This window comes from Leucoraja erinacea, chromosome 2, assembly GCF_028641065.1.
Source record: "Leucoraja erinacea ecotype New England chromosome 2, Leri_hhj_1, whole genome shotgun sequence".
Lineage (NCBI taxonomy): Eukaryota > Metazoa > Chordata > Chondrichthyes > Rajiformes > Rajidae > Leucoraja > Leucoraja erinaceus.
Window position 1 is genome coordinate 49,428,435 of NC_073378.1, and position 16,457 is coordinate 49,444,891.

General features: G+C 39.9%; 1 protein-coding gene across 9 annotated transcripts in view; it reads left to right on the plus strand.

Moving 5' to 3' along the window:
• Nucleotides 1–13,384, plus strand: part of LOC129709864 (DNA-binding protein SATB1-like) — a 167,891-nt gene extending 154,507 nt beyond the window's left edge. For 5 of the 9 annotated variants that reach the window (XM_055656556.1, XM_055656566.1, XM_055656535.1 and 2 more), the window contains exons 9-10: nucleotides 10,463–10,666; nucleotides 10,991–13,380. In XM_055656556.1, the coding sequence (XP_055512531.1) occupies nucleotides 10,463–10,666; nucleotides 10,991–11,449 (663 nt within the window). In that variant the 3' untranslated portion in view covers nucleotides 11,450–13,380. Of the gene's footprint in view, nucleotides 1–10,462; nucleotides 10,667–10,990 lie in introns of all 9 variants that reach the window. The other 4 variants (XM_055656500.1, XM_055656526.1, XM_055656517.1 and 1 more) reach the window with 1 other exon arrangement.
• Nucleotides 13,385–16,457: the final 3,073 nt, after the last annotated feature.

Consider the following 16,457-nt stretch of genomic DNA (forward strand, 5'->3'; position numbering starts at 1 on the left):
TAGGTGATAATGAGTTATAACCATATAACCATATAACAATTACAGCATGGAAAACAGGCCATCTCGGCCCTTCAAGTCAGTGCCGAACACTTATTTTCCCCTAGTCCCATCTACCTGCACTCAGACCATAACCCTCCATTCCTTTCCCGTCCATATACCTATCCAATTTATTTTTAAATGATAAAATCGAACCTGCCTCAACCACTTCCACTGGTGGAGGCAGGTTCGATTTTATCATTTAAAAAATACAGATGATTGTACAGATGATTATACAGATAGTGAAACTCTCAGGTCGACGGTGAAACTAAAATGAAGACTATGGTAGGGGAGGGACAGAGAGGGTATGTAAGGGTTACTTTCAGTTAGAGAAATTAATATTCATACCCCTGGGTTATGTTGCCCAAACAAAATATGAGGTGCTGTTCCTCCAGAGATTCCTTTTCTCCAGAGACGCTGCCTGACCCGCTGAGTTACTTCAATATTTTGTGTCCACCTTCAGTCTTATCCCTTTGTTAGTTGTTAATTCACTGACAATCACTGTTCACTCAGTGCCTTTCAATACTTTAGATCTTTCTCTTCAAACCTTTCTTGTGTCACCCTGGCAAACATATCTTAGCATTTCAGGAGGCACAATTGACTGCAGTTGCTGGAACCTACAGCATAAAAAGAGCGCTACTGAAGGAACTCTGTGTGTCAGGCATCATCTGTGGTGGGAAAAAGACAGTCGATATTTCAGGTTGAGACCCTGCATCTAGACCAGTAATCATCAGTATAGATGAAGGGCCTCAATCCAAAATGTTGACTATGCATCTCCCTCCACAGATGCTGGCTGGCGGCTGAGTTCTTTCAATATTCCACCTACATTTTTGGTATTTCAGAAATATTATAAAAATCACATCAGCTTTTTCCACACAATGTTTGAAATGTTTTTCTGCAGGAGTGCCCAGAACACCATTCATAAGCATCCCTGATCTGTTTTTGAAACAAAGATCTAAGGGCACCAATCATTTACATCCTCAATTCATCAAGTCATTCATATCCTATCTATAATGAGCAATGTTCCTATAAGGAACAGTGTCAAGTATATAGAACAGAGGTACAGAATTGTCTTGACCTATTAACATGCCTTGATGGGCTGAGTTGCATATTTCTCTGTTACTATCTACATTGCCAATGTTTGGCTACAATATCTCACACTAGCTCTTGCAACTTACACGTGGACCCATTCTCATGACATCAGCAAATTTTAATACTCTTACCTCTGTGCCTTTTCCAGATGTTTTCTCTATACAAAGAAAAATGTCAACTGGTTTCTTGAGACACTCCTGACTACACTTTGCCAGTAATGAAACATGTAGTTTCATTGAACACGCTACTTGAGAAGGTGTTGGAAGCAGATATCTCACTAATGTTAAAAGGCATAAACCTCACATCAGTTATAAAGCAGTTTTAAGATAAGTGCTTAAATTGCCAAGACATGATTAGGCTGTGGACCAAGTGCTCGTAAAGAGGGATTAGGTTAAATATGTGTTTGATGGTCTTGAATACATCCAGTGAATTGGCATCCACTGCCTTCTGTGGCAGAGAATTCCACAGATTCACAACTCAGTGGCTGAAAAAGTGTTTCCTCATCTCAGTCCTATATGGCCTACGCCTTATTCTTAAACTGTGACCCCTGGTTCTGGGCTCCCCCAACATCTGGAACATTTTTCCTGTATCTAGCCTGTCCAATCCCTTAATAATTTTATATGTTTCTATAAGATCCCCTCTCAACCTTCTAAATTCCAGTGAATATAAGCCCAGTCGATCCATTCTTTCATCATATGTCAGTCCCACCATCCCAGGAATTAACCTGGTGATTAAACGCTGCACTCCCTCAATAGTAAGAATGTTCTTCCTCAAATTAGGAGACCAAAAATGCACACAACCCTCCAGGTGCGGTCTCACCAGGGCTCTGTACAACTGCAGTAGGACCTCCTTGCTCCTACTCTCAAATCGTCTCGCTATGAAGACAATTTGCTTTCTTCACTGCCTGCTGTACCTGCAGGCTTGCTTTCAGTGAGTGATGTACAAGGACACTTAGGTCTCATTGCACTTCCCCTTTTCCTAATCTGACCATTCAGATAATAATCTGCCTTCTTGTTCTTGCCACCAAAGTGGATAACCTCACATTTATCCACATTATACTGCATCTGCCGTGCATCGGATCACTCACCCAACCTATCCAAGTCACCCTGCATCCTCATAGCATCCTCTTCACAATTCACACTCCCATCCAGCTTTGTGTCATCTGCAAATTTGCTAATGGTACTTTTAATTCCTTAATCTAAATCATTAATATATATTGTGAATAGCTGCAGTCCCAGCACCGAGCCTTGCGGCACCCCACTAGTCACTACCTGCCATTCTGAAAGGGAACCGTTAATTCCCACTCTTTGTTTCCTGTCTGCCAACCAATTTTCTATCCATGTCAATACCCTACCCCCAATAGCATGTGCTCTTATTTTGCCCACTAATCTCCTGTGTGGGACCTTATCAAAGGCTTTCTGTAAGTCCAGATACACTATATCCACTGGCTCTCCCATATTCATTTTACTTGTTACATCCTCAAAAAATTCCAGCAGATTAGTCAAGCAAGATTTCCCCTTCGTATATGCATGCTGACTCGGACCTATCCTGTTACTGCTATCCAAATTACATCTTTAATAATTGAATCCAGCATCTTCCCCACGACCGATGTCAGGCTACCTGGTTTATAATTCTCTGTTTTCTCTTTCTCGCCTTTCATAAAAAGTGGGATAATATTAGCTACATTCCAATCCACAGGAACTGATCCAGAATCTATAGAACATTGGAAAATGAACAACAATACGTCCACGATTTCTGGAGCCACTTCCTTAAGTACCCTGGGATGCAGACCATCAGGCCCTGGGGATTTATCAGCCTTTCGGCTCATCAGCCTACCCAACACCAATTCCTGACTAATGTGAATTTCCTTCAGTTCCTCCATCACCCCAAATCCTCTGTCCCCTGGTACATCTGGGAGATTGTTTGTGTCTTCCTTCGTGAAGACAGAGCCAAAGTACATGTTCAACTCCCCATAATAAATTCAATTGTTTCAGTCTTCAAGAGACCCACATTTGTCAACTAATCTTTTCCTTTTCACATTCTAAAGAAGCTTTTACTATCCTCCTTTATATTCTTGGCTAGCTTACCTTCCTACTTCATCTTTTCTCCCCGTATTGCCTTTTTAGTTACCCGCTGTTGTTGTTTAAATGTTTCCCAATCCTCTGGCTTCCCGCTCATCTTTGCTCTGTTATATATCTTCTTTTTTCTTTTTATACTGTCCATGACTTCCCTTGCCAGCCACTGTTGCCTCTTACTTCCCTTAGAATCTTTCCTCCTCTTTGGAATGAAATGATTCTGCATCTTCTATTCCATTCCTGTTCCACCATCATCCTTGCTAGGGTCCCTTTCCAGTCAACTTTGGCCAGCTCCTCACTCATGCCTCCATAGTCCCCTTTGTTCATCTGCAATACTGACACTTCTGATTTTACCATCTCCCTCTCAAATTGCAGATTGAAACTTATCATATGTACGGTCACTACCTCCTAATAGTTCCTTGAGTTCCTTTATCAAATCTGGTTCATTGCACAACACCAACCCCGGAATTGCATTCTCCCTGGTAGGCTCCAGTACAAGTTGCTCTAAGAATCCATCTCGGAGGCACTCCACAAACACCCTTTCTTGGAGTCCAGTACCAACCTGATTTTCCCAGTCTACCTGCATATTGAAATCTCCTATAACCACCTGATGCAACTTGCACCCTATATCCAGGCTACTGTTTAGGAACCTGTAGATGACTCCCATTAGGTATTTTTGCCCTTACAATATCTCAGTTCTATCCACAATGACTCTACATCTTCTGATTCTATGTCAACCATCGCAAAGGACTGAATTTCATTCCTTACCAACAGAGCTACCCCACCCACACTGCCCACCTGTCTGTCTTTTTGATAGGACGTATAACCCTGAATATTCAGTTCCCAGCTCTGATCCTCTTGCAGCCATGTCTCTGTAATTCCCACAACATCATACCAACTAATCTCTAACTGAGCCCCAAGCTCATCCACTTTATTTATTATACTTATACCTCCTCCAACCTCGTCTACTGTATCTGTTGTTCAAGATGTGGACTATTATACATCGGTGAGACCAAACGCATACTGACCGATCGTTTCGCGGAACACCATAACTCAGCTTGCGTGAACCAACCTGATGTCCCGGTTGCTGGACACTTTAATTCTCCTTCCCATTCCTACACAGACCTTTCTGTTCTCGGTCTCCTCCATTGACAGTGAGGCTAAATTCAAATTGCAGGAGCAGCATCTCATATTTAGCTTGGGCAGCTTGGTATGAATATTGATTTCTCCCACTTCAGGTAGCCCCGGCATTCACTCTCTCTCTATCCCTCCCCCAAGTCGCACCAGCTTCTAATTTTCACCCAACAATGGTCTGTTTCCTTTATAATGCATTTCGTTGTCTCTGTACTTTTTTGCATAATCTGAATCTTTATCATCGTTACTTTTTTGCATATCTTTCACTCACAGTTCTTTATCTCTCTACATCATCATCGATATCTCTCGTTTCCCTTTTCCCTGAATAGTCTGAAGAAGGGTCTCGACCCGAAACATCACCCATTCCTTCTCTCCAGAGATGCTACCTACCCCATTGAATTACTCTAGCTTTTTGTGTCTTTCTTCGGTTTAAACCAGCATCTGCAGTTCCTTATTACAAATAATAATGTGCAACTGGCTTCATCTTGGAGTGCACTCAGTTCTCGGCACAACACCATAGGAAGGTTGTCAAGGACTTACAGTGGATCCCATTCTAATAAATATTTTCCGCACTCTTTCCATTACCTTGCCATTCTTCCTCAGTCAGGTGCCCTGAATCAAGCATGCTTTTCCATCTGCGTTGGTGGTCTCCAAATGTCAGATCTGCAAAAGTCAAGCTCAGATAATGAGGAAACTAAAAACAGTCACATTTTACAAGTATGCATGTAAAAAGAATGCAATATTGTGGCAGCATTCATCTTTTAAAGAGTGTTTGAGAATGTGTCACCCCTCCATTTGTCTACGTATTTTTCTCCTTATCTGTGCTTGACTTTACTTACTTACTTACTGCCTGTTATGCCTCCTGGCATGTAGGGCAGCAATGAAGGTCCTCCACTCAGTAGTGTTCATTCCTTCGGTTGCTGTTTCTGTAACATATTTGTTTTACGAGACAGGGTTGTTAGCCCTGTGCTCAACCCCCAACCTGGAGGACCAGTGGATCGCTCTTTGTCTCGCCTCTACCCTTCGACCTGTCCAGCAAGGGAGACCCTAACAGGAGACAAATCTCCCGCTGGCATAGCTCTCGGTGTCACTGAGGCACACAAGCTCCCCGACCACGACAAGGTTGCAATCCAACGGGGAGGTTTGACTTTAGTACAACTGATATTTGGAGATCCACTGCAGTTTATTTACTGTTTTGCCGGGGGTTAATATGTGAAACTGAGGAATGATTGCTGAAAAGATTTGCTAGAATGCATGCCTAAGGTCTTGATAACCATTCTACAGTGTGACCAGAACTGAGTTCAGGCTTCCAGCTATAGCCGTCAGCACGATGACATTTTAACCCAGATATTCCAAACAGATCGCCCTGGTTTTACTTTAAATTAATTCAACCACACACTCTTTCCATCTTCAGCAAAGCACACAAAACAGACTTTGGGGGTAATGTTGCATGGATGGGAAGATAATCTTGTTAGTAAACGTCATGTATAATGCAGAATTGGTTGGTCCCTTAAGTGTTTTCATTAGGGAAGCAGAATGCAACTGACTTAAGAATCTATCTTCTGGTGTTTCTCAGAGAAAATCTCATATTTTCATAAGGAGATCTGGATGAATCTGAAATTAATTATTGTTTCAAACAAGGTTTACTGGGCCAAGATTACATCTTAGAATTAAATATTACATGAAAAATATTTACCTTTTATTAGGAACTTGTAAAATTATTATCATAATAAACTTGGTTCATTATTGTCACGTGTACCAAGATACAATGAAAATGTTGCCCATGCTGGCTAGTCAACCTTCCATAAGTGTAAAGAATGTAGTTTTGCAGCCTTACAGTGTTATAGCCACAGAGATAATGCAGATAATGTGTTGTTGACATTGTTTGGAATATTTCATATGCCTGCAGCAGTCACCGATCATTTTATTATGCATGACAGGAAGTGACATGAGAGGATTTGCAGGTTTAAATTTGACCTTTGAGATTTGAGCACAAAATTGGGACCGATCCACTATATCAAAGGACTTTTTTTAAACCAAATGATGAATATCAGAGAAAAGTTCAAATATCTCCACTTCAAACTGAGCACGTGAAAACCATACCAATGCAACACTTGAGTTCAATAATTCGAGATAATCCGCAATTTTAGGATTTGCATTTTATATTTTCAGCAGTCTGATGATGATTTCAGATAATTACTTCCTCTTTCTGAACTAATCCTTAACTCCCTCTTTCCATGTATACAATCACTCCTTTTGCCATTTAATCTTTCCTGCCTATCAGAGACCTTCCAGAATGTTATCTAATTTCATCTCATTCTTTGGAATTTAACACTTATTTACATAGATACATAGACAATAGGTGCAGGAGTACGCCAATTGGCCCTTCGAGCCAGCACTACCACTCAATGGCTGATCATCCACAATCAGTACCTCGTTCCTGCCTTCTTCCCATACCTCTTGATTCTGCTAGCCCTAATGGCCGGTTCTCACGGTGCGACCTGACACAAGATGTCACCAGAGTGAAGTGATCGTGGTCCAGCATGAGTTCCGCACGATATAACGGGGGGTAGATAAAGAGTTCCCACGGTACTCAGCAATTCTGTCATTTGTGCGAGTGACTTGTCCGTCTCCCGATCTTTCCCGTTAATCGTGAATGAACATCGTGGACTGTAGTGTAGTTAATCACGTGGCACAAATGATGTCACTTTTTTTCACACACTATATAAATATCCTCCGTTCGTAGAATTGGCTCATTTGCAGACATGCCTATACAAAGTTGGTTCGAGTACAGGCTGGTTGTTATTTTCATTGACACACTGTATGCATTAGTGCAACATGTGCATCGAAAACGCTTGCGTGAAGGCAGAAGGATGAGATTAATTAAAAAGAGAATTAAGAGGAAGTCTAACTGGGTTAAGCCCATGTTTCAATGGAGACCTCAATTTGGACAATATGAGCAACTGCTTAATGTGCTGTGCGAAGAGGATAAAAGTGCATTCAAAAACTTTGTCAGAATTTCACCCGAGCTCTTTAATGAGTTAAAGAATAATTTGGGACCTCTGCTGAAGAAGACTGACACTGTAATGAGAAACAGCACTTTTACATCTGTAGCATTGTATGTTTTTAAATCATGGATAACATTAAATTGTTCTCCTGTACATAAACTAATATATTGTTATAGATACTCACATGAGCACCCGGGATACTCCACAGCCTTCGTCTCCAGCAGGTTGCGCTTTCTCTCCCTATTTCTATAATCCTCTCTGGATTTGTCATAGAGAATCTCATTGCATTGGTACCACTCCACCAGTTCCACCTCTTGTTCCCTGTTGAAGTTATATGGCCTTACCTTCTGCCATCTTGCCTTTATGTTATCGTCTGCTGAGGCTATTGGGGAGGCAACAGCTACTGGGGAGGCAATCTCAAATCCACCTTGATCACCCTCTCCCTGCTCCAAGGAGTCCACAGGCAGTGGTATCTCTGGCATCTCCTCTTGCTCTCCACCTGTCTCTCTTGCTGAGTCTCCTCCTCATTTACCTGCATGGCTAAAAACGTTCTGACTTCCTTTGACCCCTTTCTTTGCGCTTTTCTGAGAGGCATCTCTGCAAGTCTTACTGTGAAAAAGATTCTCACACAATGACAATTAGGTGGGACGTCCTCGATGGACACATGGTCCATTGGCGATATTGAGACCACCTTTTTTACTCACCTTATGTCCCCTCTGTCAAGCTTCCGGGTTTACCGTTCGCAGGAGTTCCCACGGTACCCGCAAGAGTCATTACGGATATCGCACGGATATCGCACTGGCATCTGCGTTCATACAATGTTGCAACGCTCACCAAAAAGTGCTCGTCACTCTTGGAGAAATTCAAAAATGTTTGAATTTTCTCCCGACCTTACAAAGTTACACGACTACCTGCCGTTAGCGCCACGGAGGTCCTCGGTGGTCCACAAATGCCGTACTGTTATCGCAGGAGGTTCCCACGATGTTAAACTCTTGTTAAGTCTTGCGTCAGGTCGCACCGTGAGAAAGCCCTTTAAGAGCTCTGTCTAACTCTCTTTTTTGAATGCATCCAGTGAATCAGCCTCCACTGCCTTCTGAGGCAGAGAATTCCACAGATTCACAACTCTCTGTATGAAAATGTTTTTCCCATCTCAGTTCTAAATTGCCTACCCCTAATTCTTAAACTGTGGCCCCTGGTTCTCGACTCCCCCAACATCAGGAACATGTTTACTGCATTTAGCATATCCAGTCCCATAATAATTTTAAATGTTTCTGTAAGTTCCCCTCTCATCTAAATTCCAGTGACTACAACCCCAGTCGCTCCATTCTTTCATCATATGACAGTTCCGCCACCCCGGGATTTAACCTCGTGAACCTACGCTGCACTCCCTCAATTTGTAAGATTGTCCTTCTTCAAATTAAGAGACCAAAACTGCACACAATACTCCAGATGTGGTCTCACCAGGGCTCTGTACAACTGCAGAACTACCTCTTTGCTCCTATACTTAACTCCTCTCATTATGAAGGCCAACATGCCATTTGCTTTCTTCACTGCCTGTTGTCCCTGCATGCTTACTTTCAGTGACTGATGTACAAGGACAACCAGGTCTCGTTGTACTTTCCCTTTTCTTAACCTGCCACATTCAGATAATAATCTACCTTCCCATTCTTGCAACCAAAGTGGATAACCTCACATTTATCCACATTATACTGCATCACCCATGCATCTGCCCACTCACCCAACCTCTCCAAATCACCCTACATCCTCATAACATTCTCTTCCCAGTTCACACTGCCACCCAGCTTTGTTTCATCTGCAAATTTGCTAATGTTACTTTTAATTCTTTCATCTAAATCATGAATGTATATTGTAAATAACTATTTCACCCTAAACTTTTACCAGTGTAGATAAGATGTCTTTCACCCGAAATATTAATCTTATTTTTCCGCAGATGCTACCAGAATTAATTGAGTAATTTCAGTACTTGCTGATTTACACCAAATTTCCAGCAACTGCTAGGATTTTTTTTTTCTTGGATCAGAAAAAAGATTTTGCCTCAGAATTTAGTCAGAAATTCTTGTAACCAGTTCCCTTAAAGTTAGAGTAATTCCTCAGTACCCCCCCCCCCCCCCCCCCCCCCCCCCCCCCCCCCCCCCCCCCCCCCCCCCCCCCCCCCCCCCAATGAAAATATGTGATTGCACTGGAGCGGGTGCAGATCATATTTATGAAGATATTATCAAGACTGAAAAATTGTATTAATAATGAAAGATTGGATAAAATGGGCAATCTTCCTTGAAATAAAGGAAGCTGATGGAGATTTAATTGGGATTTACAAATTATAGATAAGATCTAAAGTAAATATAAAATACATATTTTCTTTTCTAGATTCATAATGGAGACAATAGACAATTGACAATAGGTGCAGGAGTAGGCCATTATGCTCTTCGAGCCAACACCGCCATTCAATGCGATCATGGCTGATCATCACCAATCAGTACCCCGTTCCTGCCTTCTTCCCATATCCCATGACTCCGCTATTTTTAAGAGCCCTATCTAGATCTCTCTTGAAAGCATCCAGAGAACCTGCCTCCACTGCGCTCTGAGGCAGAGAATTCCACAGACTCACCAATCTCTGTGAGAAAAAGTGTTTCATCGTCTCCGTTCTAAATGGCTTACTCCTTATTCTTAAACTATGGCCCCTGGTTCTGGACTCCCCCAACATCGGGAACATGTATCCTGCCTCTAGCGTGTCCAAACCCTTCACAATCTTATATGTTTTAATGAGACATCCTTTCATCCTTCTAAACTCCAGAGTGTACAGCCCAGCTGCTCCATTCTCTCAGCATATGACAGTCTCGCCATCCCGGGAATTAACTTTATAAACCGACGCTGCACTCCCTCAATAGCAGGAATGTCCTTTCTCAAATTAGGGGACCAAAACTGCACACAATACTCCAGGTGTGGTCTCACTAGGGCTCTGTACAACTGCAGAAGGACCTTTTTGCTCCTATATTCGATTCCTTGTGTTATAAGAGACTACGTACTATTTGGTACATTTTTTAAAGTTATGTTTCCGAATCAAGTTGGAAATTAATTTATTTTCACTTCATTCACAAGGGATGGCTATGTGAACTTTTACGTTGGAAAGAAGATCCTTCACCAGACAATCGGACACTTTGGGAAAACATATCAATGATCAGGAGGTTCTTGAGTCTTCCTATAACTGAGAGAGATACCATTTATGAGCAAGAAAGCAACGTGATCCATCATCATGGAGACCGACCTTCTCACATCATGCATGTTTCTGCAGACCCAATTCAGGTTGGTATACTTTGTTTAACTGCAGCATCTTGTTACATAAGATAAGAGGGAAGAGGACCATCTTATAAGAAGAGTTTACATTTTGATGAAGATCTCATGTTATTCTTATCAGGATCTTCTATTCAGGCAGATATTTTTGTATACTAATTGCCAGTAATATGCCAAATTTCTATTTAGCGTACAAATCTTTAAAAAAATTGCCATTGTAATAGACGTGAGTATTAATTTTATCTGAACCAAACTTGTTTTGCTATTATGTAAATTTATGCACAATGCACTTCCATGCCATGAAGAGTTGGATAATTAGCTATTTTGTGCTTACAGCCACAACCAGCAACACCCCGACTTGCACCGAAACAGCCAACATCAACACCAACAGAAGCAGAAGATGAAAGCCGTCATAAGCCCAGATCTCGCACTAAGATTTCTGTTGAAGCCCTGGGAATATTGCAGAGCTTTATACAGGATGTAGGCTTGTACCCAGATGAAGAAGCAATTCAGACTCTGTCAGCTCAACTTGACCTGCCCAAGTACACAATTATAAAGTTCTTTCAAAACCAACGTTACCATCTCAAGCATCATGGCAAGCTGAAAGACCATGCAGGTTTGGAGGTAGATGTGGCAGAATATGAAAAAGAAGAGTTGCTGGAGGACTCTGAGGACTCAGAAGAAAGTGATGGAGGTAAAAGTTCAAAAGAAATATATTCAGTGAAAGTAGAAGATACCTTACTGGGAGAAGGGACTACAAATAACTTAGATTCTAATCAGGAACCAAAAGACTGACCCTGATATAACAATAATTTCTTTTTGAAACTGTGCCACTTATGTATAATTATTTGAAAAAAAAGCATCTTGTTTCCTGCATTATTCATCAGAAAGACCAACAGGCTTTACAAACTTGCACAAAAAACTGATAAAGAATCCCAGTAAAAGACTGAACAATTCTCCTATGGATAATGCAGACTGCACTAGAAGTATCTTTTTGTTCAAGCAAACTAGCAGCTACATATAAAGCATTTGGAATTGCCTTGAACATTTTTGTAACTGCTGTTTACTGATTAATGGCAGTTTCTGTACAAAGTACCAACAAGGGAAATTGGTACTGTCTCATGTTTGTCTGTAACTGTATTGGCTGTCAGACATAAATTGCAGATTCAGGAGTTTTCCACATATAATCACAGATTACCCGGTTCTAAATGGATAAAAATACTCCAGTTTCAGTTCTCCATTAAAAACCAATCTGTGTTTTGCAACTTACAAGAAAAATTTGGCCTTTTGAAAATAACAAATTTGTAAATGAGGATACAAAAAAAAGGAAGAAACTGCTCACTGCGAAATGCAGTGTTAATGGAAAATATGCCAATAATTGCCTTGTGTAATATGGCACTGCCATCATTCAATTATTCTGCAAGAGAGCAATCACTGTAACTTTGAGTCTTGTCATTACCTGATTTTAAAATGTGAAACACAACTTTTTTTTTAAAAATTGTGTAATTTAGACTATTTATTTTCAGAAAACTTAGCCTCATGATGTAATTAATTTTTTGAAGTTTCTGTTACATGTAACATTGTGCTTTTTCATACTGACTTTTTCTATTTATAAATGTATTTTGATGGGCAGTGATACAAAGTGTCTTAAAAGTTTCAATTGAAAAATTGGGCTTTAAAATTTGCCTAAAACTGCTGTATGTTATCAAAGCAATTCATACCATGGGCTTCAATCTTTATGGTGTATGCAATTTTCTATATTAATGTTAAACCATCATGCAAATGAACATAGGTCAATAAAAATTAAATACATTAGATAACTTATAAAATTAACACAAAAATAGATGTTTTGCAATGTGTCTTCCTTCAGTTTACAATGGATTGAAGCTTTTCTCAGTAAATATCTGTAAGAAGATTATGTGTATCTGTTTCTCTGAGTTATCTTGCTACGTGGAACTATGAGATCACAAATTATTTTGTTAAATCTGACCATGTTTTTTTTTAAAGCATATTACGTTTTTTCTTTATGCAAAAATGTTCAGATGGGGATGGTTATTAATTGTTAATCGCACAATTAAACTATCTTTGTATAATAACAAAATATATTTGTTGTTTCTTTCTTCATTATTATTTACTATATTTTAAGGATAATTGTTTGTTTGCACATGTCTTCCTATTCTGCTGGCAATCTTTATATGTAATGTTTTTATCCTCCAACATACCTCCATGAAAGAAGATTTTCATGTTAAAATAAGGTTGCCTAGTAGTTATTTCCAATGATAATCATAAATGAGGCATATCTGAATAAGAACATAGGATCAGTCCAGTTAGGGGAAATGTAGACTGTGGGCTGATGACCAGTTTTACTTTGAGTGTAAGGATTATTGACTGCAAATAAACGTGGGATGTGGCTTTGGCGTACACACCCACTGCTAATGAAGTTTAAACTTTGGTGCTTATTGCCTATGATGAAAATTTCACATTAATCTTGTAAAATAGATCACAAACCCCAAAGGTCCCAGTACTGATCCATGAGGGACACTGCTAATCACAGACTTTCAATCAAAACTTCCACCACTATCCTCTGTCTCCTATCATAAAACCAATTTTGGATCCAATCAACTGGCTTACCTTGGATTCCTTGTGGCGTAACCTTGTAGACTAGCATACTGGGAAAGACCACGGCAAATGCTGTTTTAAAGTCCGTTTGGACAACATCAACCCCCCACCTTCATAAATCTATTTTGTAATCCCTTCAAAAAACTCAGTCAAATTAGTGAGCAAGAATTTCCTCCACACAAAGACATGCGGAATATCCCTAATAAGTCTCTGCCTTTTCAAAATGTATAGAAACCCTATCCTTTAAAATCCACTCCAATAAATTCCCTACCACTGATGCAAGGATAACTGAATGCTTATGATGACGATTTCACATTAACATTTAAAAATAATACGGTTTAGATTTATTTAATGATTGATTGAATTAGACTTGCCACAGATCACAATGTTTCACCCGCTGAGTCTCTCCAGCATTTTTGTCTACAGCTCTAGATGTCGTCAGCTCTACATCAGTGAGACCAAGCTTAGGCTTGGCGATTACTTCGGCGAATACCTCCGCTCGGTTCGCAATAACCAACCTGATCTCCCGGTAGCTCAGCACTTCAACGCTCCCTCCCATTCCGAATCTGACCTTTCTGTCCTGGGCCTCCTCCATGGCCAGAGTGAGGACCACCGTAAATTGCAGGAGCAGCACCTCATATTTCGCTTGGGCAATTTGCACTCTAGTGGTATGAACATTGACTTCTCTAATTTCAGGTAGTCCTTACTTTCTCCTCCCCTTCTCAGCTCTCCCTCAACCCACTGGCTCCTCCTCTTCCTTTCTTCTTCCCCCCCCCAAATATTGCCCAAGTATGTTCAGTCTGCAAATGCCAGCCTTATCCAATGCAGCTAATTCCCATCCGATCAGCTTATTCTTTTTCATTAACAAGCGATGAAAGGTATTGTGAACTGTGCTATAAAATATTATTTGTCTTCTAATAATAGGTATGTTACAAAACCTACCTGAATCGTCATTGGGAATCTGCCCTCAGCCATGTCGGCGATTTTGGCGCTGTTTGGAGGGGGCGGGTTTAAAACGCGATTTTTACTAGGCTGTACTAATCGCACATGTTCAGCCTAGTAAATCATTAACGAAAAATCGCTGCAAGACCCGGTCGCAAAAGGTATTATTAGTTTTATAGGCCTCGATAATATAGTTATAATAGTTTTAAAATTACTCTATGATTTCGCAACCTCTCACAGCCCCAAGGTTTTATAGAGCAAACAATTAAAGGTATGTACCTTATTTTTACATTAAATGGGGCATATATATAACCCTGAATATCAAGTTATCTATAACGAATAGTTTATTTTGGGCTTTTTATATCCCGCAGTATTTTTCTCGGCATTTGAGGGCACTAATCCAGCGCTATGTCAACGTTCTAAACCAGCGCGTTCCACATGAACCCACTAGAAAGCCGATTTAAATGGGCATTTATTTACAGCAATTGAACACTAAATTCCTTCCATTTGGCCTATAAATTAATGTAAATTAGATATAAAAATCATGTTATATTGTGAATTATTTGTGAATAATCTTTGGACACTTAGGCTATTTAAAAATGTTAATCTTTCCTTAAGAAATGGGCGTTTGACTATCCAAGATCACAGCTTTTTTGTAATGTCCATTGAAAATCAATAGGGAACAAGATGCTAATTTCCGAGTATGAAAATGGTCATAACTTTTTTAATACTTGAGATATGAAAGTGAATTTGGTGTCAAATTAAACTTATTGTTATGCTTTATCTGATGGGATAAATTGCAGACTTGATTTTTTAAATCTCAAAATTTTGTAACATTGCTACTAATAACCCACACAGAGTCATAGAGTTTCACAGCACAGAAGCAGGCACTTCAGTACACCAGTACCATGCTGACCTTTTTGCCCATCTACACTGGCTATTTGTCTGCATTAGGACCATGCCCTTCTATGACTTTCCTATGTAAGTGTCTATCCAAATGTCTCTTATACATTGTGATTGTATTTGATTACATCAAAAACTCAAAGTCTTCAATGCAGGTCAAATCAAATTCAAGAAAAACTTCTTCCCCGCTGTTATTAGACTCTTGAACACACCTCACATATACTAAGGAGGATCTTGCAATCTTCCTCATTGCAGCATCTGCACTTTTTATATTTTGTAGCTGTAACATTATATTCTGCACTTTATTTATAATTTATTTTCCACCACCAGTTATAACTCATGTATAGTAATGATCTGCCTGGATAGCACACAAAATAAAGATTTTCACTGTTTCTCAGTGCACATGATAATAATAAACCAATAGTATCACCAACCTCCTCAGACAGCACGTTCCACATATCAACCATTCTCTGTGTAGAAAAAAAATTCCCAGGTCCACTTTAAAATACCTTTCTCTGCTTAACCTTACGTCATCTTGTTCTTGACTTCCCTACCATGGATTTTAGCTATCTAGTCAATTTATGCATCTTATAAAGTCATATGCCTCTATCGTGCCACCACGCATCCTCCTTAACCCCAGAGAGAACAAGCCCAATCTATCCAATCTCTCCTCATAAGTAAACTTTTTCAATCTAGGCAACATCCTGGGGAATCACCTCTGCACTCTCTTCAATGCAACCACATCCTTTCTATATCCTTGCACACAATATTTAATTTCCTTTGCAATTCTTCAGTCCATGTCTGCTGTGGTTCAAGAAGCTCATTCTCTATCACCTTCACTACAGACACATATCCTGTCCTTATCAGGGTCAAGCAATAAGCACTGGCCTAACCAGCAATAACTATGCCATGTATTTTGAAAAAAATTGTTCTATACATCTTAACTGGTATTAATGATACTGCTTCGTCCACATTCTATTCCTGTCGATTTAAGTAACGCAGTATTGTAGAATGGCTTAAATATTGACAGGATAATGGATGAATCTGCCTGCTAAAAGTGTTTCAAACTTACCACCCACACAAACTAATTGATTAGTTCCAGTGTGGATAAATGAAATAATTACAGACGTGATTGACAGAATTGTTTATCCAGGTGTGTTTTCTTTGATTTAGTGTTGCATTTAACAGATACTAAAGTAATAAGTTTTCATTTAGTTTTTAAAAGAAGGCCTGCCTTTGTTCAAAACACAAAGTGATGGAGGAACTCAGCGAGGTCCATTTGGGGAGAAGAAAATCTTACTCTTGGCAAATACTCAAGGGTCAGTTTTGCTCATCTACA